The sequence below is a fragment of the Triturus cristatus genome, chromosome 3_1 (genome assembly GCF_964204655.1).
Source record: "Triturus cristatus chromosome 3_1, aTriCri1.1, whole genome shotgun sequence".
NCBI classification, from domain to species: domain Eukaryota; kingdom Metazoa; phylum Chordata; class Amphibia; order Caudata; family Salamandridae; genus Triturus; species Triturus cristatus.
In genome coordinates this window covers 426,336,119-426,358,016 of record NC_140583.1, presented here as the reverse complement: position 1 = coordinate 426,358,016, position 21,898 = coordinate 426,336,119, and the positions used below count along the sequence as shown (strand labels likewise).

Below are 21,898 nucleotides of genomic sequence, written 5' to 3'. Positions count from 1 at the left end.
GGCACAGTGACTGAAAGCACTCTTGACGGGGAGTGCTTATAGCGCCTAAGAGCATGCGTTCTACACTCACAAATTCAACTTATTTGTAGCAGTGCAGTCAGTAATAAATGCCCAATACATGGTAACACTTACTGAAACTACGTGTTCAGTAATGTTTAACAGTGTGCAGTATTACCAGTGCAACGCACAAGCACCCGCGTGCATACGAGGTTCCCGTTATTTTGTAGAGACGATTCTGTTGAACAAAACCTTGGCAGATTCCCTGCCAATATGGGTTCTTGGCATTTGCGGTTGACGAAAGGACTTGGTTTGTAAGAGGGAGGCGATAGATAGCTTAAGACCATTCACCGCCCCTGCCCCATTAGAACTGAGCCAGCCCGTTATCTTAGAATAGATTGATAACTCTCTACCCCTCTTTACCCACAATCAGTGGTCACGAAGACGGCCCCCCCAACCTTGGCTGTTGGGGCAGCCATAGAGGACACGGGCAGAGTGCCTCGTATATTAGCGCCTTGGTTTGACCTCGTGGCGCCACACGGAGGCTGTCAATGCCGGAGTGGCACATCTCACGTGTGCACTGTTAAGCCTACCGTGGTATCAGTGCATTGGCCAGGGACTTGATCTGCTTGCCACACCTTCTGTGTTGGGTACCCGCCAGCTTGCAGTAGTAAAAGACCAACTTTCTGTAATTCGCGTGTTTGTTATCGTGTCACCGGGTATGCGGATAAAAACAGTACAATGCACAGCGCTCTACCCTTCGGTAGAAAGTGCAGTGTGCCAGTCAGAATGTTGTAATAAAAGTAAAGCCCACACGCGAACAGGTTCTGCGCTTCATGTTTTGATTTTCTCCGCCAATAAGCATGCAGTAATAACAGAACCGGTTGGATAGATAGCTTTGTGACACAGGCATAGAGCCTTAAACAGGTTTCTTTTGGTAAACTGCAGGGCCTCTGTGTTTTGTACAATTTGCAATCTGTATGAAAGATATTTTGGAAGCCAAATTTAGCTGGGATCACCCTAGAGTGGTGTAGTATCTATTTTCAGTAAGTGAACCTTAGACTGAGATAGTAACTTTCAGGGCACGTGGCGTGTAGCTTGGGATCCATCTGTCTATCTACACATGTCCACACCACCACCAATATAGGTAACCTTACGTACTTTGTGTGAAAACAAACATTTGAAGGCAGATTTCTAGCTGGCTTTAGATAAATACAGAAGCGCTGGCACACGTTTGCTCCTGATAAGTGCTTGTACTCCATCCTAAAGTGTTTTTATAGCAGAACTGAGAAGCACATGTACTCTCCTTTTCAAGTTACTCAGTACCGGACCATTTAAAGCACTGCTGAAGCAACAACAAATCGCTAGTTTAAGTGAGCGCATGTGTGCACTGTCAATTTAAATAAATGTGGAAAAATACTAGCTATGGTATCGCCTTTTACTTGTGGCAAAAATAAATGTGGATAAATACAGAAAAAAAAATGCCCAAAAAATAAATATGGATAAATACAGACGGAAATGGCAAAAAATTAAATACCATAAAACCGGGAGCCCTAGTTATAATCCAATAAAGTTTTACAAAAACCATGCCAAAACAAATTCACATTAACAAAACTAAAAAGCTGACCACCAATTTGAGATCTGCTGGCTTTGCGAACGCTAGTTTATTTTTGTTTCCCAGTATCTTAGTGAAACTGGTAACACTGATTTTCCAAAATAAATATTTTTGGGAAATACTAGCATGCATCAACACGTTACTAAATGATGCTGCAAAAAATGGTATCCGAAACTTTATAGTAGTTTGGCAACATATTTTTCCACCTGTCTTTTTTTTAACGACCATTTTATTTTGAAAGCAAAGAATCAATCTTGCTTTCAAGCGTCTGCAAATATTTGCATCAAATTAGAGAGCATTACGCATAGCCTCATATTGCTAAACTTTAAACGTGTACACATTTTTATACTCGAACCACTGTCGGCAGTGCAGTCAGAGCTTACAACATTTACAAGTGTTCACCGTAATAAAAGGCTTTCAATTAATGAACCATAAATACAAGTTTGAACAGCACTAACATATGGACAACAAGCATTGGCATAGCCAATAGGTCTCGCCATGCAACAGTTGGTGTTGTAGCACCAAGGATATTGTGCAGCATAACTTAATACTTATAAGGTTCCAAAAGCGAGACCTATTGGCTATGCCAATGCTTGGATGCAAGGCACAGGGAGAGAAGGGTGAATGGCAGCGGGGAGAAGGGTGCACGGCAGAGCACGAGGTGCATCTAGCAGCACCAGGCCTGTCAGCAGTTTTTACGGACCCCTATACAAACAACTATGCAGGGCCCCAAGTCACAAGTGCCTGTTTTAAAGTTTAAAAATAAAGTGTTATGGGAAAGAGAAAACACAGTAGCTCCAGTCTCCGCCACCGACTAATGATTTCAAGTGCGTCAGCCGATATGAAAAAAACAAAATGCTGGCTTCAAAACCTATGCATAGATCCAGTGCGGTCAAAGCGCAGGGTATGAGGAAAAGAGTCCCTTTGGCAGTCCTTGAGTGTCTGTATCAAGGTGTGAATGAATCAGTGCTCCCTTTACACGCGGTAACGCAATCAGCGGCTGTCTCCTCCCGCGCGTGGCGGTGTCTGTGGCCTCAGAATATAATATGATGATGCTGAGGCCTCTAAACAGCAGCAGGCTCGGTATTAGCGAGAACATGCTCTGCATACAGAACGGACCTGTTCTCGTCATAGCCGCCCCGGCCAGACACGGCTGGGGCCGGAAGCTTCTCAGAGCAAGCGTGTTTACCAAGGAGACGGGTCCTTGGCAACCACTGGCCCAAAGTTCATTCTCTGCAGGTGTCACTAGGTAAGTAGCCGATCGAGAGCCGGCGGGCAGCCGCACAGGGCTAAAGTCAGAGGGGCCCTTATCAGGGCAGAAACTTCTGCCGGTAGCGAGAGGAGGGGGCGGGGGGGGGGGGTGCACAGCGAGGGATACAGGTAAGTGTGTGTGTGGAGGGAATGAAGGGACAGAAGGGGGTGAGACTGGATGCGGAAGGAGGGCGCAGAGAGATTGAAAAGGGGGTTCTGCGGAAAAGGGGCGAGCAGGAGGGTTTCAAGGTGAGGAGGGGTGAATCTGGCAGAGAGGAAGAGAAACGGGGGGGGGGGGGGGGAGGAGGAGAGGAAGAGAAACGGGGGGGGGAAGGAGAGGAAGAGAACTGGGGGGGGGGGAAGGAGGGGGAAGAGAGGAAGAGAACTGGGGGGGGAAGGAGGGGGAAGAGAGGAAGAGAAACGGGGGGGGGTGGGGGTTCTGCGGAAAAGGGGCGAGCAGGAGGGTTTCAAGGTGAGGAGGGGTGAATCTGGCAGAGAGGAAGAGAAACGGGGGGGGGGGAAGGAGAGGAAGAGAACTGGGGGGGGGGGAAGGAGAGGGAAGAGGGGAAGAGAACTGGGGGGGGGAAGGAGGGGGAAGAGAGGAAGAGAACTGGGGGGGGGGGGGGAAGGAGGGGGAAGAGAGGAAGAGAACGGGGGGGGGGGGGGGGGGGGGGAAGGAAAATTATAATAGGCACCTTATCATAACCAGAGAGGTTAGTTAGGATATAAGAACGCGGTCATCTGGTCACATTGATGCACGACACCAAAAAGGCAAGTAGTGATCTGTTTTTTTTTTTTGTTTTAACAGGACAAGTAGATTTCTGAAGCATTCAATTTCTTGGGAAAGTAGATATTTTATAAATTCGATACCTGTGAAGAGCCAAAATTACTGCATATGAAGGCTCCAAACCCAATTCATGCTAGAGCTTTATTTTGCTGCAGGGAGATCGTAGTACACTTACTGAGAGGAGCAATGCCTGGAATTTTAGGTTTCTAAGCGTTAGCAAAGATAACATATCAAGAGGTCTTCTCATATTCGGACAGCATATCTGTAGTTCATAGTAGAATGCTTGTTACAACCACATGCTTATGGATCATTAGTCATGAACTTATGCCCCTCAAAAAGTTATGCTAAAGAAAAATTGTGAAATTAGGAAGGCTGGACAGTGTTTAGGAGCAAAGATGTTGTGCAAGTCAAAGAGTATGCCCAAACCATAGAAGTGCATGCAAAGACTTGCGTCCAGGGGACTGTATGCGAGGAAGGAGGAAGCATATGCTGTGTGCCTAGGAGGGTTCGAGTACTGAAAAAAATAAAAATGCTAGAGCAGTGTTGCACACTTCAAAGAAAAATAATTTGTTCATTTTTCAAGTAAATTTACCAAACGAGAGAAAATAAATGCATACTTTACCTCCGACATCTATGAAGTGTTTAGCAGCTAAACCAGATCGTGGAGCTAAAAAATAGTAATCAGACAGCAAGTATTAAAGCATTTAGTAGCTGAAAGCTATATATAACCATATCAAACTGCTGAAACAAAGGTCTGCATCTTTCAATGAAGGGGGGCGGGGGGTGCAAGGAACACACAAGTGGCCCTGATTGCCGAGACGATTAAATGATCTCCACAAACTAAAATTTAGTTTGCATGAAGCAAATATCTGCGATTTGTAAACCCCAAAAATTATAGAGGAATGCTTGCACATAGTCTTAACCAGCGGTTCAGAACTTTGGCCTTCGGGGAGCCTTGTGGGTCCGCAAAGTCTACTCGGGTCTGTGACTTCTTAGAACACGAAAAACAAATAACTTTTTATTTTTTTTAAAGTGTACAGAAATAAGCACAATTTCAAAATATTAAGAAAATAGGAATTAAATTAAAACTGAAAGCTAAAACTTAAGCATCCTCTGTCTGATTTATTGGAACAGTGCAAGTGCAGCAAACAGAGGAGAGGAGGTTCATGTCTCGGTAATGACGCTTTACATCCTGTGATTGAGTAAATCACTTAATCTCCCTGTGCCTAACAATACATGAATGTGTTCACATGTAACGTAACTGGTGCTATGTAAAGAGCTCCGATTGGATTCGGGTCAAGTTAGCGCTAAATAAAACTCTGCAAAAAACAAACAAAAAACACAGTAGTGTGGACGATTGGCCACAACTGATTTTAGAAAAAGCTCTGCCCCTTCCGGTAAAATTTAATTTTTTTTATACTAGTTTGAAAATTTAAAGAAAAACATGCATTTGTGCATGGCTATTACTGTATTTTTGCAGTTCAAAGCATTGACAAATCTTGAGTAATGATAAAGTGGGTGTCGGCAGTAGTCAAAAGGTTAATAACCACTGGTTTGAACCACGAGCAATAGCTCGGGTAGTACTGAAACCACATGGCTTTTCGCCCCAATAGTCTACCTTATGAAAATCAGTACTGACCCTGAGCCTCATGGGACAAGTTAATCTTGAAATGTCAGGTCCGACCACAAGCAAACCCTGCTCCATTCTGGCTCAGTCAGGGAGGTATAGCCTGGATCCAGTGGACCGCCAAACCAAGGAGCACGCATCAGAAAATACCCGTAGCCACGTAGAGCGTTCTGTTAAATGCACAAAATGTGATGGGAAAAATGCCCTCAAATAGTTTAAATATCACTGGCAATTCCTGTAAGTAGCATTCCAACCAATTGTTTTTCACCCGCTGTGCCACTTTTTAGAAACACTTAAGTTCACTGAAACAAGCCATTCCCAAACGACTTGGATGATTGTTTAAATATTACAACCTTTCAATCAGCCCACCTGTAATTCAAAGTGTGCACGAGACAGGCCAGGAAAAATACACCAGATATCAGGCCAATTTTGAATAAATAGGAATCAATTCTAGAAAAAGTAGCGGCTATTAAAGATTTGATAGACCATAAAAGTAGAACCAACTCGAGTCTCAATTTTTCCTCATGTCCTAAAGCGGAAACCTTGTGCAATAGGTCTCTCATTTCTTCTTTTTTTTTTTTTTTTTTTTTTTAGAGTTAGAGCTATTGGCATTGTAATTTATAAGTTTTTAATGATGTGTTTGAGTGGATGTATGGGATGGTAATTATGTGGAAAATGATACACACTAATTAAACTTGATAAGCTAAATATCAGGCCAAGAGATATTTATTGAAAGGGGCCTGATTTTAAAAGGGGGTTATGGAATTAAAATTCTAAAAAATGTGTTTCAGAATGCATAATCCCCTAGTTCAGAGGTGTCTTGAATGCAAACTGTTGCCCAAAGTGTCCATTAAAGATATCATTGAAAGTTTGCTGCACTTATTGGATATGTACTTTGATTTAAATGTAATTGGAGCAAAATATTCACTAAATGAAACACAAGCATGAAATTATACAATATGATAATACTGATGACAGTGTATAAAGCTAACAATTGGGTGCATGACAAACGAATACAAGGCCAGTGACCGTACGACAACCTGTGATGGAAAAACAAATGACAGGACTGACTTTGTCTTTTATCCATCCAAGATGGGAAACATCCATTACCAAGCGGGCATTTTCCTCGCGATGCCTTAACATCGCGGGTAATACAACGCAAGTAGTTACAACGACTTGTGCTGAATGGCGCTCTAACCTTAGGAATAGTACGATATACAATACCAACACCTGCCCTACTGTACTCAGTCGGGTGTTGGAATGGTAAATCATACTATTTCTAAGTTCAGCGCAAGTCGTTGTAAAAACTGAGCTGTAACGTCCGCGATCATTCCGATTGCTTTGTAACGTCACATATTCATCCAAGATTGGTCACCAACACCTCACCAGCTCCACAAGACTAATCTACTAATATTGAGGTTAGGGAAGACAAATAGGGATGACTTGGTCTTTCATCCTTGCAAAGTCAATTCAAATTGTCAATTAATCAGTGCATGCATTATAATTACTGAACACGCAAGGGGTTCTGGGCAGTAAGGTGTAAGAATAAAACCATTCATTGTGGAAGAAAGGAAGGAGAGGGGGTATAATCCATAAAACGCATGCTCACACATGAGAAGACAGGGAGCTCAAAACAAGCTGGGAGTTTTAGATTCTCTCCCCCCTCCCCCAAGCTTTGGCACTAGTTGCACCCCAGTATTTTCCACCTCACATTAAAAGGTATAACTTTAGCGTATCTTCTTTAATGTTCTTTACTACATCTTCTTAAATGCTGTAGATTATTTTCACAATAAAAGTTACAATGTTGATTTATTGATTGGCAAGCAGAAGTTTGTTTATGCCCGTAACAGGGTACAGTTGAAACTTTGTAGACAATCCCATATATGCGATAACAAGGGGGTTCTGTATTCATACTGTATGCAAACATTTGAGTAGGCCTTGAATGGAGATTTAGAAAACAAATCAAGAGAAGTTAGTCTTCTCTCATTAACTTACAGTGCAATCAAATCGTTTTAAGCGCCACAATCAAAAGAATGTGTTTTTCTGCTGGAAAATGGAGTGTCCAGGGCTTTAAGTAGGATGAAAAAAACTGGGGGGGGATAACTCAGGGAGGGGGAATGATATAATTAAGGGTGTGGCTTAAAACATTTATGCTAAAAATATGTGCTCAGCATATTGTTCAACCCAACTGGTATTTTGCTGCTTTAGTTATTGCCTCCCTATACATAATACAACAAGTAACATTACACCTACCACAAGCGAGGACTATTGGCTTGGTCAAAGGCTGTTAGTTGGATAAGATAAACATACTACATGCAAACATACAGCAATGCCCTCGTGGCTTATAATATTGAAAATGCTTTAGTTCTTGCGAGAGAGGTTGTGGCGTAATGGTGAGCTGCCAACTTTGGAGCAGAGGATGCAGGTTTGAGTCTTAGCGTTGGCTCAACATCCTGTGTTTCTGGGCAAATTACTTAATCACCCGTGCGTACCAAAAAACAAGGCACAAGTCACAAAACAGAGGCACAATACAGGCTCCCCAAGCAGGGGCACGATATCTAAATTGGGTTGGCAGAGGGCGGACTCAAAACCTGCTAGACAGGTCAGCGTCACTGCAGTAATGGCACACCAGCAGAACTGCGGGGGGAGAGAGCAGGTCCCTGACCAGGAGGTGTGAGAAGCGCTTGGTCACAGGCTTCACCAGTAGTGAGACAGCTCATCGGCTCAAAGCGCCTGAGGCAGAGATTGAAGTAGACTGCCTCGATGGATGTAGCGCCTGCTACAGATCTGTGTGTAAGAGGCGCTTGGTCACAGGCTTCACCAGTAGTGAGACAGCTCAGCGGCTCAAAGCACCTGTGGCAGAAATCGGAGTGTACCTTAGAGTAAGAGTTGGCTGGGCAGAGCAGCCTGCTGGGAGATGGGTGTAACTGTAGAGACGTGGGGCACATGTCAGATCGGAATAAGACCGTTCACTCGGTTACTGCAACTGTAGCAGAGACCTGTGTGTGTAGTTCCCATGAAGCAGACTCAGTTGGTTAATGCACCTACGGCAAAGGGGGCTCAATGGGTAAAACGCATGCTGCAATAGCGTGTCGAGGTCCCTGTAACCTAGGTGGGTCCATGCGTCTCCTGCAGAGAGCTCTATGCCACATGCTGAAGGCCTAGATATAGTTTGTGGTGTTAACACACCTGCTGCTGCCTGTGGAATTTTACAGACTCGGCCTGTTTGACAGGCACAAGAAGTTACACAATTACATCCTAGTAAAGTCATGGAGCAAGTTAAACAGCTTCGAGGCTCTGTTGCACTTCCCTGCTGCTCTGTAACTCGTTGGAAGCTGGACAGTCTGTCCCGAACAATTGTGCGTCATGTTTTGCCCGCTGCGTTTGCCAGGAAATTGCACAATAGGAGGATGGCAATGCAGTTCTGCCTTTAATGTATGAACGTAAAGCTCTTGTGGAGCGGAAGTGGTCCAAGTGTCTAACAAATACGGCAAGGGTGACTCCCAGTGACAAGCAGTGCTTTCGAAGCACTCCCTTGTTTTTCCAATTCATGAAATGGGCGGGTGTTATTTGCACAAGAGGTGACAGTAACAGGCGCTAGAACACAACAATGAAAGTGAAAGTAATGACGTCAAGCGCAGCGCGCGCCCATGCACTGTAGGCTGGCCTGGTAGCACTTTTGGGAGCCCTCTCAATAAGTCTCGCCAGACCAGCGCATGCGCTGGGTCAGGCGAGACCTAAAAACCTCTTTTGAAATAGGAAGCAAAAAGGGAGGCTCACTATTCATTTGTCTTAGGAGAAATACCAAATGGCACCAGAGAGCTTAAACTTAGATTGGCGGCTGATAAGAAAAGTGGTGTGTTGATTCTGCTAGAAGTTACTGCAGCATTTGATATGGTGGACCAACAAAAGCTTATGAATCACCTGGTGGCGGGCATCATCAGGGTTGGCACTTGTGGATCCCTTTGTTCTTGGACGTGTCTCAGAGGGTACCGATGGGTGGCTATGTTTCCAGAGAAAAGGTATTCTACTGCGGTGTCCCTCGGAGATCTGCGTTGTACCCTCTGTTTAACATGCATCTAGATCCCTTGATTGCAGCATTAAACACAATTGGACTGCCAACTGTTGAACAAATTTAATGGCCTGTGCATTGCGCACCAGAGGCTGTATGGCATGGTAGCAGCCTATATGGAGGATTGGCTGAGGCTCTAACTTCCCGTACACTGTCTTTTCTCTTCTGAGGCAATATTGCGGACCTGCCCATATTTTAATAAAACTACCTTCGGAGGTGGAGCTTTTTCAGTTCTCATACCACATATATCTGGAACGGATTACCGGAAAATGAGAGAGAAACTGCTCTCCTCCCCATTCGGAATAGACTGAAAACCTTATTTAAACAAGCTTTTGGAAGAAATGAACTTTTGCCATTCTAGATTATCTGTTGCAACATGGTATCAGAACCCTTAGATACGGAGAGGTGTGGTGCAGCGACAAGAGTAGCAGACTACAAAGCATGGGGCTCACGGTACGATCCCTGGCGGCAGCTCTGCACCACGTGACTCTGGGCAATAGCTCTCAATGTTCCCGACAGCCTTGAGACCCTTAAGTTAGCGCTGAACAAATGCCTAATTAATTAGTTCAGCACCTAGAGACCTGTGATATTTGTGCACTATAGAAGTGTAATTAACATAACAGTAAAAACAGAGGCCTAATTACCGACATTGCAGCATAGCCAACCGAAACAATGATTAAAGTCACTTATTAAAGTTGATTTTGCCCTTCAATATACTCAGACTACCCTTTGTTTAACCAGGGAGTGCAGCAAGGGGAAAATAAAATCACTGGATTAATCAAATTAGAACACTATCAACTGTGATACAATCTACTTACCCACTCTACCATAGCATCCTGAGGGAACAGCAATCTGAATGTCTGTTTTCACCAGCGCCTTCTCCTTTGCAAGAATCACATAGTCATAAGCACTACAGAAAACAGATGTGGATGTCACTGAACTTGCCAAAGTTAAATCAAAATTGACAGATAAAAAATACTGCATGCAAATAGCAAAGGCAAGGACCACCAACTAACAAAGGTACAGCAGAAACAAACAATTAAAGTCTTATTTGCTGGAAACTCGCAGAAATAAGGAGGAACAAAGCCTACATACACCAACAATATAAGAGATTAGGAGCAGATGCTGTTTTTTTAAATAAAAAAAATAATTTTCCAATTGATTTTTATGAAGCAGAGGCAATTTAAGAAGGGAGACAGCCAAAATTAAGCAGTTTTGTGCTTCAAAAAACATAGAGTCTCGCCTGAATCGGGTCTATTGGCAGGTAGGAGCCTATAATTTAACAAGCCTTTGTATTTGAAAGGGGCATTGCAAGCTCTTCCAAAATAAGCGCTGCAGTTTCTCAGCACCTGAATATCCACTAAGAAAAAGGTTAAAAACAAAGGGGCTCATTACGATAGCAGTGGCCATAGTTTCGGGCTCTAAATGGTCCGACAAGGAATTGGTGGTCCCAACAGCCTAGTTAGGATAGGACTGCCATGCAGGTGGTCGTAAACACCCCTTTTTTTTAGGGCTCACGCCTCCGTTACAGTGCCTAGCACTGCTCGCGCAGCTAGAGCCCTTATGTATGGGGTTCTGAAAGCTGCTCGTACGTGTGGTTTTGATTTCCGCGGCTGCCATTAGATTTTGCATCTTTTTTTTTTAAAGCCAGCTCGCAATTGGGCAAAGGCGGGCGCATGTCCCGCCTTTGCTCTGCCCATTCCCATCGGTGGCTAGCACGTGCAGCAGCATGCATTCGCCTCGCTGCTGCGCTCCCTCCCTCTGCTCCTCTGTGGTGCACGCGCACCACTGGTTATCAAAGCTGCGTGCAAGTGTTACATTTTCTTCTTTACACATTTGCATCAGAATCCGCTTCTCCATAAAGGCAGATATTTGCTTCGGTTTTATGACACGCACCAGTGGGACAGATTTTGTGCTAAATGCTAGTAAATAAAATATCCATCAGCCTGAACGAGCCATCGTTTGGAAGCCGCAAATTAAGTTTTTGAAAAATTTACTCATCTGCAGAGTTTGTGTTCATGTGTTTCACAGTTGTGAAATGCATAATAAAATCGGGTAACAGTTACACATTTTATTTATAGAACTTCAAAACGGCCATAGTGCTGCGGAAGCGCTATGTAAAAGCACTCTGTTAGTGCAAGTATTATTGCAATAATAAGTTGCACTACCTATATTATGATTTATTTGTTTGTGCAAAATATCTGTGAGGCAGAGACACAGCATGAGGCTGGAGGTTGGTGGAAGAGGGATCATGCACACACGCTGTCCGAGTCACTAGTGTGTTGAATTTGACGGCTGGCGAGTTGGCATCCGGATGGGAAAGGGCACAAGGCTGGAAACAGAACATGTCACTGGCACAGGGCGCCGCTGCTCAGCAGACACGCGCCAGGCTGAGGAGGCTCACTAGCGCGTGATGCACTGCTGGCACCTCCTCGCTCCGCACATTCATCAACAGTGCGTGTTATAAGGAGTGTCTGAATAATCCTGGAGTGCCGTGATGCTGTTAGTTGGCACCTCGGAGCTGGTTTCTATTTCGTTGAGCACTTTCAAAGCGCAGTTTAAACACTACCAGGGCAACCATGCCTTGTTACCTCTGCCAGCGACTGGCCCTCTGTAATTGTCGTGCTCCCCACCGTGCAGCCGGTCAGGCCACCAAGCTATCTCCTCAGAGGCTCGCAAACAGGAAGAGGCCCCAGACAGACGGGCTGTGGCTGAGAGCGCAAACACTCACTGCATGAGCAGCAACGCGCACAATAATAAAGCACTCCCTCGCGACCCCCAGGCATTCTTCCTGGGATTCTGGGACACACTAACGTAAATTATCATTACTGAAGAGGGCGATGACGCGGGCAGCCTTCTTGTCTCGTGTGCTGAGAAACGCACATCTGTCAATGGGTTCAAAGAAACAAAACAGTTTCTGGTCTACAGACTTCACCAGAAAGTAAGTTTTTGAAGGCATTAATGAAACCATGCTCCCCACCCCTTTACCCGTAAACCTCTTTCATAGCAAAGGACAGAAACTAGATACAAGGGTCTCATGTACACTATGCTCCATACGTCTTAGGAACAGATCAATACATGTGCGCATATTTTAGGAGCCCCTGATGGGTTACTCAAGAAGGTGTGAAGACAAGCGCTTAACGCCTGGGTAGTAAGCACTACATAAATACAGTTACAATTTAAAAAACGCTAAAGCAGCTAGATTCTCGCATTTACAAAAGTTTAAGCTATTGGCATTGTAAACGACAATGCGTTTTATTTAGGTTTTAAAAAACAAAAACAAATAAAAAGGCATTGTCATTTACGTTTTGGTTCTTAAAACATAAATAAAACTCAGTCGTTTACAATGCCAATAGCTTAAACTTATGTAAATGCAAGACCTATTGCATTGCAAATGCTTGTTCATTGTAGCTTGTGCTGCGGCCTGGAAAAGGGACGAGCACAAGCCGTAAATAAAACAAGCATTGGCATAGCCAATAGGTCTCGCCTTTGGGACCTCATAAGTGTTTAGCCATGCAACAGTTGTTGTTGCACCAAGGATATTGTGCTGCATAACTAAATACATACAAGGTCCCAAAAGCGAGACCGATTGGCTATGCCAATGCTTGTCTAAATTAATGGTTTTGTGTTTACAAACCTGAGGGCTGAAAAAAGCCAAAACTCAGGCATGTTTCTTCTTCTCAGCTTCTAATTTCCTAAAAAAAAAAATCCAACCTCCAGTTTGGTTCATTACATACATAGCTGCCAAGGTTTCGGATTGCGGTGTGTGACATTTTCATAATTTCAGTGTAATTATGAGTGACATTTCAACGTCTATGAGTGACAGTTTCTCGCGAACAAAATCAAGCAATGAAGACGAGGGAAACATATAAATATGAAACCTAATAAAAATCAGATTTATCAGATTACCTAAAAAACTCCAATGTCGTTTTAAGTGCCCCAGGCAGTACAAGATGGGAGCACACTGCTTCTCTCAGCAGGTCTTACTGGCAGTGCCAGCAGGGCAGGCCAGTTAGGAAGAAGTTGCACAGTAAGCAACACTCCTGGCTCAGGTGACCTAGTGCTGCTGCTGTGCCATTGATTCAAAGCCGGTGCTGGTGAAGATATTTACTTTGGTCGCTGGTTTGAATTTTTTTTTACATTTAAAAAAAAAAAAAAAAAAAAAAAAAAAAAAAAAAAAACATTCTTACAAGAGGACTTTTCCCTCCAGCCCATGACTGGTGAGCTTGGAGCCTTCAGTGCGTGATTCTTTCAACTGGGAAAATAAATGTTTCTTGAAAAAAACGTGGCAATCCTGCTACACACTTCACGCCCTGTGCTGGGGCCTACAGCAAGCATGTCTTTGATGTTTTAGGCGTGTGCCTGTACCTGCAGCCCAAAGGGCCACGCGCAGCCCAAAGGGCCACGCGCAGCCCAACTGTAAATAAAATACATTAACCTTTGACATTTAGGACATCCAAATGCTATCAGTCCCTCTCCGCCAACAACACTTTATGCAGAGTTCTTATATCTGGACAGCACTGCCACAATGAGGTTTAGGGCGCCACCAGCCCCACTCACTCAAGCCTGCGGCAGGCGTGCCCAAACACAAAACAAAGTTTAGTCTTCCCAATGCCCAATCACGGACTTCTTGTTATTGTGGACACACTGACGGTGCCGTGCTCGATAACACATACCCTGGCGCCACAGAGAAAAGCACATTCTGGAGGAGGTTGTTGGATGTCACGTGGTACATGAGGTCGTTGTGACCGTGCGGAGCGACGGCAGACCATAGACAATTGTGTTCAGTACACAGTATTTGTAAGTGATGAAACTGAGAGACTGCTGGTGGCGCTATGTAGGCTCAAAGTGGTAGAAGGGCCGTGTCCAGCATTGGGCGGCTAACGCTACTAATACAGCTGCTACTACATCACAGCGTGTGCCTCGCAGCGCCGGTGGTGTCAGGGACGCTATAAATGCATGACTAAACATTTTTGTGTGACGATGCGGACCACTACACATAAATGCGCCTGTCTAATCCCATAATGCGTGGTACTTGAAAGTACTGTACATAGGCCTATGTTGATAAATTAAAAATGTGCATCTCATTCAGACAGTGGTACGCTATAGAACAGCTTGTCTCGCTGAAGCAAAATGAGAAGGCTTTCACAAATCATCCAAATGATACCAAGTCTCAGTCCTTCAGACATTCCACTTCAAAATGTTTAACCTACTTTAGTTAGTGTAATTGATAAGCCTAACAACTGTACAATACAAATCCTTTGGTGTTAAACAAAAATGATGCTTTTAGAGTTTACTTAATGGAACTCTCAATTTTAATTAAAACGTTGACACTGTTGAGTGGCGTGCGAGTGTAGATGTGCCTGCTGCTGCAGTTGTCCTGTAATGAATGTGTTATAGTTATAAATCAATAAAATGTGTTCAGAAAAAAAAAAAAAAAAAACGGGTGATGATTTTACCACTCTTTTGAAATACATTAGACACCTTTTTAAAATAATGGACGTTCCATTTATTATCATTACGGAAGGAAAAGCATTCATCTTAAGAAGCAGAACCTAAAAAGAGCGGCAAAGACCAATCTTTATAGTACAGTAATGGCAGAAAATATCATACTCCACCGCACCCGGCCACATAACAGCTTAATATGCAACGTCGACAAGGAATCAAATGAACTCAAACTACGGACATTTTTTCCACACAAATATTTTCATGACTAAAGATTGCACGATTTACCACAATTCAGAATTTGTCATAGCTGTGAAGAACACTTTCTGCTTTGGGTCTTTATGTGTGAGGAGCAGTAAGGCTTGCTAATGTTATTCGATTGAGAAGTAGAAAAAAGGCAGGAAAACAGGATCAAACATCAAAGCGGGGAAAGTGAAAGTAATTGAGCAGAGCATCAAAGGGCTGGGTGAGAAGGGAGGGGGGGAATGCAAGGATCAAAGCGAAAGCTATAGAGAAGGGAGGGGGAGTGGGAGCAGCTGTGCACGTGCATGTGATCGTGCACTCAAGGTTTAGGCCAGCCAGAACTGTGGGTAGCACTTTGAAAATCCCACATATAAAATGTCTCTTCGAGCCTTTGGCTCACGAGACCTAAAAAGGGATGTTTGTGAACATCCATTCATTGTGGGCCAGGCACCAGTGCATGGATGTTGAGGGGGGCAGGGTGCACCATGGGTCACATGGCAGAGGCCTATGGGGGAAGAAGGCCCTGTTTGGGGCCCACCAAAATACCTTTCCGACAGCCTTTACAGGGAAGATGGACCACCATGAAAAGGCAGTCTGAGAGGAACATCTTAATCGCTATGGCAGTGCCGGAGAAAGAACTGCCCACCATTGTACAGATTACGGTCCAACCTACACTCTGGCGGGTTTCTTGAGCCTGTCGGAGGTGTCAGTCTGTCCCACCAACAGCATTGTAATGCAGCTGTCATGCAACTATCCTGGCTGTTGGATGGACTGCCACCAGTGGCAGTCCGCCCGACATACTAAATCGTGCCCAAAATTCTTATAATTACTCCATGAGTTGAAGCACATGCGATACAACACAACTGACCTCAGGTAGCTTAAGTCTGTGGAAGCAAAACTTGCTGTGCAAGGCAGTTTTAGCATATTGATTATTAGGATGTGTTGGTTAGAGCTCCCTTGTAACTATAAAATTCTCTTGTAAGGAGGCTGTGTGATCATGCAAGAATCCAAGCGTAGACTGAGATGCTCAGGTTGTTTAAGTCACTGCCCACAGTCAGTGATGTTTTAGTACAGTGTCATGGTTGGAGAAAAAATAATAATGTGTGTGAAGGGTCTTCTCTAATGAGGTTTTCTAAGGACATACCGTACGGTAGTGTTAAACAACTATCCCGCCTTTTGGTAGTAGGCTTATGTTATCATTCCCAAAGTGGATGAACTACTGTGTGGGGCAGTAAATTGTCAAGGTGATAAGTGAATCTTAATATACAAGGCAATAGCACACACAAAGCATGTGCATCACCTAGAATTGAAACAAGAACTAGTCACCGACAAATTACTTTGCAGAAAGTAGGACATATATTTGGGTGAATAAGTGCCGCCAGACAGCTTCCTGAAAGGAATGGAAAAACAGAGCACCATATGCTGTGTCATGTGAAACCAGTTGACATTCAAGTCCTGTACTAGGCAAAGTGTCACCAGAGACGTAGTGAGGGGCATTTTGAAAAGCACACCAACAATCAAAAAAACTTGTCCGGCTTGCTAGGCGATGCAAAGGTAAACTATGCTGTCACAATAAGGCACATTTAGTCCCAGAGAATATACAGGCAAAGATCGTGAATTGCAAAGTATATGGAGCTCTCCATTTCCCATTCTCCCCTCCCTCGGCACCCCCAAGAAATAGGTTGAAAATAACACTTATGTCTCTTGGTATATGTTCATAAAAACAGTGAGGTTTGGGAGATAAATAACTTTTAGACTATACTGAAATGAACGTCGTCATAGGAAGAGCAATAATAAAAAATAAAAAAGTAAGGATCACATTGAATACATCTGAAATCAGGAGACACGTAAAGAAAACAGTGGTCAGAAAATGTATTTTTCCGATAGGAATTGAAGTGGATGCGTTTAGACACAGCTAACCAATTCAAGCATTTAATGTCGTCTAGGATGAAGCTATGCTCACAATGAGCAGCTACACGACGACAACCGTCTCACTTTTTGTACTCGCAGGTGAAGCACGAGGGGGAGGCCCGTTGTAGCTGCCAGGCAGGGCACCTTGAATAGGCTGCCAGACTAACTCACGCTATTCCCGCTGCTTTATAGATTTTTCAGACAGGGGCATATCAGTGACAAAGGGAACAAGCATTGGCATAGCCAATAGGTCTTGCCTTTGGGACCTTACAAGTGTTTAGCCATGCAACAGTTGATGTTGCACCAAAAATATTGTGCTGGATAACTAAACACTTACAAGGTCCCAAAGGCGAGACCTATTGGCTATGCCAATGCTTGTTGGCAAACGTTATTTTTGTGGAAGCTGCCAGACCCTCATAAAATATGAAAGGAAACATTGGCTAAAAGCAAAAATATTTTTGGTCACAAAAAGCACACATTGCCGTAGTAGTCCCTAGTACTTAATGGAACTACTTTGTGTGTGGTATGCTCCATGTGAGAGGACACAACCCCATCACTCACCCTGACCTGAAGTTAGCCAATGGCTAACCTAGGCTGAATCAATACGTTGTAGTGGGAATTAGAAAAATGACAACAGATCAATTGATGAAAAAGCTGGCTCAAAGCCTCTATACCTATATGATACAATTTAGTGAAGTCAAAAGGTCTTGGCTAACGCGAGACCAACAAAACACATGATACAGTACCGCTTCCAGTTGGAAGAGATAATGAATGGTCTATGCGCATCAAAGACGTTACATGTTTCTTTTTTCTGAAATGCCAATAAAAGTTTATATTAAAAAAAAAAATGATACAGTATCGCTGCTGCAGTCTGCACACCTATCACTACTTCGCAGATCGTCAAAGTACTGCATCCAGTTTTATTTTTTTGTCCTACGACTCATTCTTAATCTCCCTCGACAAAGCTACAGTAACGAACCGCTGCTTCGATTCACTTCAGTGCTCCTCAGACTACGCATCACTTTATCAATAGCACCATGAATCAGAGAAGCACGCGCCGCCTCCCCCTGCAGAGAAAGGGAGCACGGCAGCCAAGACGACAATGCACACAAAAAACAAGCTGCCCCCACTGCCGTCGCCTGTATGTGCACTCCTCCCCTCACTCTGCTCAAGATCAAAGGATAAGGGATTACACGTCTTCGCCCTGCCACAAAAACGTCCACATATTATTAATACATGAGGTTTTTTTACTTATTTAATAGCGGGAAGAATGATTTGTACAAAGATGCAAAGGTCTGCAGTCTGTCAGCCCTTGCAGGCTGCCTAATGAGGTTTACACAGACATACCACGCTGATGGGAGCGGCCCCAGCATTCCCTTCCCTGGACAGAAGACAAGGAGTGACCGGCCTCCCCTCGCTCCTCCTTCCTGCTCTGCAACCTGTACTTGACCCACCCGCGCCTGGCTCCGCCACCCAGCCTGCATCTCGCCCCGCCGGAGCCAGAGCGCTGATACCGAGCAGCCGAGGCTCTGTCCAAAACACGCTCCTGGAAAATGCACACCCACTGCATATTTTGAAGAAGAGGATACCTTCCTTCACTCTGTTCTTCCAAAGCTCCGGATACGCAGCACTTCCATGAAATACTGCCAGTGTCAGGCGAGAAAGTGGTTCACCTCAGCGTGGATGTGTTTTAAATATTTGTGGGCCATACCGCATACTTTAGTATTAGGAGTAGGCCTTGGCGGTAAATTCCGTTCTGCTTGCGGAATTTTGGTAATTTCGCGTTCCGGAGAACGCAAAATTGTCCAAAATTCTGCTTTCCACAACTTCGCGAAATTCTCTTGTTCGCGTTCTCAAAATGCGTGTTCGCAAGATATTTCTCCCCGAGCACGCAACAGGAAAAAAGCATCGCGAACAAGCAATTCCGCGTGTTTGCGGAATTTCTGCATATTCGCAGAGATTTTTACCGTTTCGCGGAGATTCGCGTAACGCGATTACGCAAATTCCGCCCACCCCTAGCGTCACACTTCGTGTTTTGGGCAATTCTCCGAGACACCGCTGTGGGTAAAACGGAAAAGCCGAGGTTAGGACCAGGATGTTCTCGTCCGGTTGGGTCTGGTGTTGGCATCTCTCCTGCTTGGTGTTCAAAGGGAGGCTGCCGGAGCTCAGGGACGGTGGTATGTCTGTGTCCCTAGTCGCAGGGAGAAATGAAGTGAATTTTCAGGCCTCTCAGAACAGGAAGTCTTACTCCGGTCTTCAGAGCTTAGGGAGGCTGTTCCGGGGCCTAAGAAGCCTGCGCATGGCGCGATCTAACTGGCTGTAAAACCGGCCTCAGGAGGGTTGGTACGGCTGGGAGAGCTATCCAGGGGTGCGGCCAAGTCTCGTGATTAGGCACTGTTTTGAATTGGGATCATTTTTGGACAGTGAAGATGAAAGGCCGGGTCACGTAATAATTATTCAACAGTGTCCTCCCAGGTTACTGCAACAGTTGCATCATCCCAGCGAGCGATCTTATTGAGATTTGGTAGATGGGTACTTGTGCTCATCTTTTTTTCTACATACTTTCATAGTTAAGAGAGAACAGTGACAAAGAAATATGCCCAGGATCACAGAATTGTGCGAAAGAGTGGCACTGATTGGTGCCAGAGTTTAGTACTTACTAAGTCAGTATTAAGGTGCCCAGGATAAACCCAGCGTGTCGCGTTGAACAGCAGCCCATGCCAGTCTAGTCAGAATGGACCAATGAATGGTCAGGGTGTGCAATTAAAGGTACTGAATCCTTTGCAGCTTCAACAGCTGCTACCAAACCCTTCTGTAGCTCGTTACCAAACCTTGCCCGCGCTCTCATATTTCCCAGGTCAATGCGCGAGTAGTACATCCAGACCGGGATTTTTCTTTGCGTTCTGGGGCATATTGCTTTTTCTTACAAATTAGTTTTTATTGCAGTTTAACCGCTTACACGGGCCTATTAGCTTTTTCACAAAAACAAAAAGTGCCGATTTGAGTATATGGCTTAACAGATATGACGCAATTTCCTGTGACGTTCCAATTATGCTGCTTTCTTTTGCTTTCTGTACTTGAAGTTCTGCAAATAAAGGGAAACTGCAACAATCGTTATGCAAACAAGTTTAACGAGAGGCAGCAGGGGGAGGGGAGAGAGGAAATGATTATGACGGCGAGCTTAAGGGACTACCCTCGAGAGATAAAATGAAATTGGGTTGTTTACCTGCCTACTCTAGAAGAGCGTTCAATTACAGAATAGTACATGTAGTTGTAAAACAGATATGTAATTCCATAGTTAAAACGCACCCACTGGACTACATCCAATTCAATGGTCTCCTTGCAAGTAGGCCAGTCAATATTCTATTGATGTGGTCACCCTGTATAGAGCACGTTTTTAAGTTCCACCAATATTTTCAAATTAGTAGAACTACCTAGTAAGTTTCATGAACTTTTTCTTTTGGGTTTTACGGCAGTATGTAGTTACAGAGCAGTATCTATGAATACTGACCTTTTCCATTAGTGTTTCAGAATTTATGACTGTTTTACCCCAAGTGAATAAGAGTTGTTCCTTCTGTAAACGTATTTCGAAAATAGCAATGAGCAGTCGTGAATTACTCCATGTGGTAAACATACGGAAACCAAACGCAGTATGACTCGATACTCATTAGCGACATGAGTAATCTATCCGAGTTACATTCTAAGATGACTTGACTTAGAAAATATGGTTAATGATGGCATTTCTAAACCTTAAAAGATATATTCATGATTGCTGCATTTGTAAAATGTATGAGCACTGTGGATAAAAAAAATGAGGGAAATAATAATGTATTCTATTTTTTTTTTATATATTCGATATTGTATTAGAAGCATGAAAGTAATTGTGATTATAGCGTTTTAATGTTTTTTATATTGGAGGATATTTTAATCATTTTTTTGTAAGATATTAAATCACACAAACTTGGTTAATTAATTCAATCCAAAAATGTACCCAGCTACTCGGCCCATAGCTCCCTAACAGACGTATAGTGTCTCCACGCGCACGTGTCCTGCGAAGTCATTAGTAAGTTGCAGACACCGGAGGCCCCGCCCACACCTTCCCGCCAAATTTATTAAATTAAAAAAAAAAAACCTCCGACGGATGACATTTTAACAAAAACGTTTTGGAAATCGGGGCTATAGAGGAGAGCCCTTAAAGTGCCCCCCACCTCTTACCATGAACAAACGGTGTTTTCATGCGCGGAGAACCTCCATTCTGAGGAAATCTTCTGTACAAAGATAATGGATATCTGACCATCCAAATCACGTAGGTTATAGTTACCTGTACAGATCATATCCTGCTGCTTTACTGGATCCCCTGCTCGGCGTTGTTGCGTGTTCGGAAAGTTTTGCAAAGCGCAGCACAACTCCATGCGACACTTGGCAATTGTCTTCTCTGGCGCGCTTTCCCGGGGAACAACCTTGGGTTTCTTCGGAGCAAGGCATAATTCAATATTTAAAATGGGTATGGAAGTAAAACGCTTAAAAATCACCTGGGTGCTCCCTTCCTGGGCCGCCCGCGAACTACAAAGCCTTGGCAGTTTTAGTTTATATTATAACGCAGGGCTTTAGGCGCGAATCTCAAATTCTTCCGGTTCATGACCCATCCAATCCAACGGTTGAACATCACCTCAAAGTGGGTGGGACTAGTATTATGTACTACAATGATTAAAGATTGGAGTAGGTAGAACAACCAATGGTAGCGCGTTGTACTACAGTTTGAAGCTCTCATTGGCTGCGGAGACCGCACGTGCCTTTGTGGCGTGTAAACATTGTCTGAAATGTTAAAGTTGGTGGCTGCCTCTGCCAGGCTGTTTGGAGGGGACGGCGGTGTATTATGGTAGGAAGGTTGTCTTGGGGCAGTTGCGTGAGCAAGGGAGAAAGGCTCGGGTGGGGAAAGTGAGTGACAGT

At 44.1% G+C, this 21,898-nt stretch overlaps 1 protein-coding gene across 1 annotated transcript in view; it reads right to left on the bottom strand.

Annotated features, from left to right (window-relative positions):
* DUT (deoxyuridine triphosphatase) overlaps nt 1-21,601 on the bottom strand; it is a 31,091-nt gene extending 9,490 nt beyond the window's left edge. Inside the window, exons 1-3 of the mRNA XM_085644211.1 lie at nt 21,270-21,601; nt 10,168-10,259; nt 4,273-4,317 (exon numbers count right to left, since the gene is read on the bottom strand). Of these exons, the coding sequence (XP_085500337.1) occupies nt 4,273-4,317; nt 10,168-10,259; nt 21,270-21,433 (301 nt within the window). The 5' untranslated portion in view covers nt 21,434-21,601. The remainder of the gene's footprint in view (nt 1-4,272; nt 4,318-10,167; nt 10,260-21,269) is intronic.
* Nucleotides 21,602-21,898: the final 297 nt, after the last annotated feature.